At 39.5% G+C, this 1,675-nt stretch overlaps 1 protein-coding gene across 1 annotated transcript; it reads right to left on the reverse strand.

Moving 5' to 3' along the window:
- Positions 1–241: 241 nt before the first annotated feature.
- Positions 242–1,279, reverse strand: LOC110318667 (olfactory receptor 6F1-like). The gene has a single exon (XM_021193906.1). The coding sequence runs from the start codon at positions 1,244–1,246 to the stop codon at positions 242–244; it is 1,005 nt and encodes a 334-aa protein (XP_021049565.1). The 5' UTR covers positions 1,247–1,279.
- Positions 1,280–1,675: the final 396 nt, after the last annotated feature.

Genomic DNA, 1,675 nt, shown 5'->3' on the forward strand with positions numbered 1-1,675 from the left:
ATTATAACATTTAGTATAACAGCAAACTGACAGAATAAACAGTGAAAACTTTTTGCCTATAAAATTTTCCACAGTTGGTTTCCTCCAAATGAATAGTTTTAAAGAAAGCCTAATCTATAAAGTTTGTAGTAAATGAACCAGTGTGCCTCCTTGTAAGAGTCTAATGGAAACCTAATCAAAAGACCTCAAAAATAAATTCATTCAATAAACATTTACTACCAAATTCAAATACTTACCATAATTAATTGAGGCCTGAGACTGCCCTCCAGGGTGTAATTGTTGCTTTCTCAAGTCCATGCATGTTTTTGCCCATTAAAAACTTCTTTTGGGCTAGAAATTTCTGGAAAGCTTTCATCACATCTTTGTTTCTCAGGGTATATATGAGAGGGTTGACTAAAGGGGTGATAACGCAGTAGAACACTGAGATTACTTTGCCAATTGTGAAGTTATACTTAGCTGGAGGTCGGACATAGGCAAAGATTATGGTTCCATAGTAGATGGTCACTACTGTGAGATGGGAGGCACAAGTTGAGAATGTTTTCTTCCTTGCTTCCCGGGAAGACAGCCTGATTATTGTGACCACGATGTTTCCATAGGAGCTCATTGTGAGAAGGAAAGAACTGAGAATCACTACAGAACTGCAGGTGTAACCCAAGGCCTCCGCCAAGAATGTGTCTGAACAGGAGAGCTTAAAGATGGGGTCAGAGTCACAAAAAAAATGGTTGATTTTCTGTGGGCCACAAAAGTTCAGCTGAGAGATGAGTATGGTAGGTAGCAGAGGGGCAATGAAGCCTCCAATCCACGATGCAGCTGAAAACCTCAGGCAAATATGAACACTCATAAGAAGTGAGTAATGTAGAGGACGGCATACAGCCACATGCCTGTCATAAGCCATAACTGCTAGCAAGATGCACTCAGTAGCTCCCAGGGAGAAGAAGAAATAGTACTGAGTGATGCAGCCTGCAACAGGAATGGTGACAACCTTTGTGACACATGTAGCCAGCAACTTCGGCACGGTGGCTGTAGTGTACCAGATCTCCAGGAACGATAGGTTTCCTAAGAAAATGTACATGGGTGTCTGTAATGTGGAATCCATAAGAATAAGGAAAACAATGAGGGTGTTTCCCATGAGAGACAGCAAATACACTGTGAGAAACAGCATAAACAATGGGAGCTGCAGTGAAGAGGAGCCTGGAAACCCTAGAAAAATAAATTCGGTCACTGCTGTTTGGTTTTTTACATCCATATTTCTTTTTCTCTCCCCTGAAAGGGATCAACAGCACCCAGGTGATCGTAGGTGAGTAACAATCAGAAGTGGAACAAACTATTCATTTCTATTGTGGTAAGAAATGATGCCTAGCAACCAGAGAAAATGAAGACTGTTGGAAACATAATAGATATTTTACATACAATATACATGGGACATCTCACTTCATATTGAAAATAAATATCTAATATAAATAATTTAACCATCTAACTCTTCAGAATGAAACACAATACAAATATGTAACATACTTATTGTATCACACAAATTATAGGGCAGGGATGGAATCCTAATAACTTTACTGAAATCCAAGGAAGAACACTGCACTGCCTTACCCCAAGGTGGTCATACCTTAATGTGAAAATACAGAAATCAGTAGATGATACAGTTGCTAGTAAAGGTCTTCACAGC

Source organism: Mus pahari, chromosome 1, assembly GCF_900095145.1.
Source record: "Mus pahari chromosome 1, PAHARI_EIJ_v1.1, whole genome shotgun sequence".
NCBI lineage: Eukaryota > Metazoa > Chordata > Mammalia > Rodentia > Muridae > Mus > Mus pahari.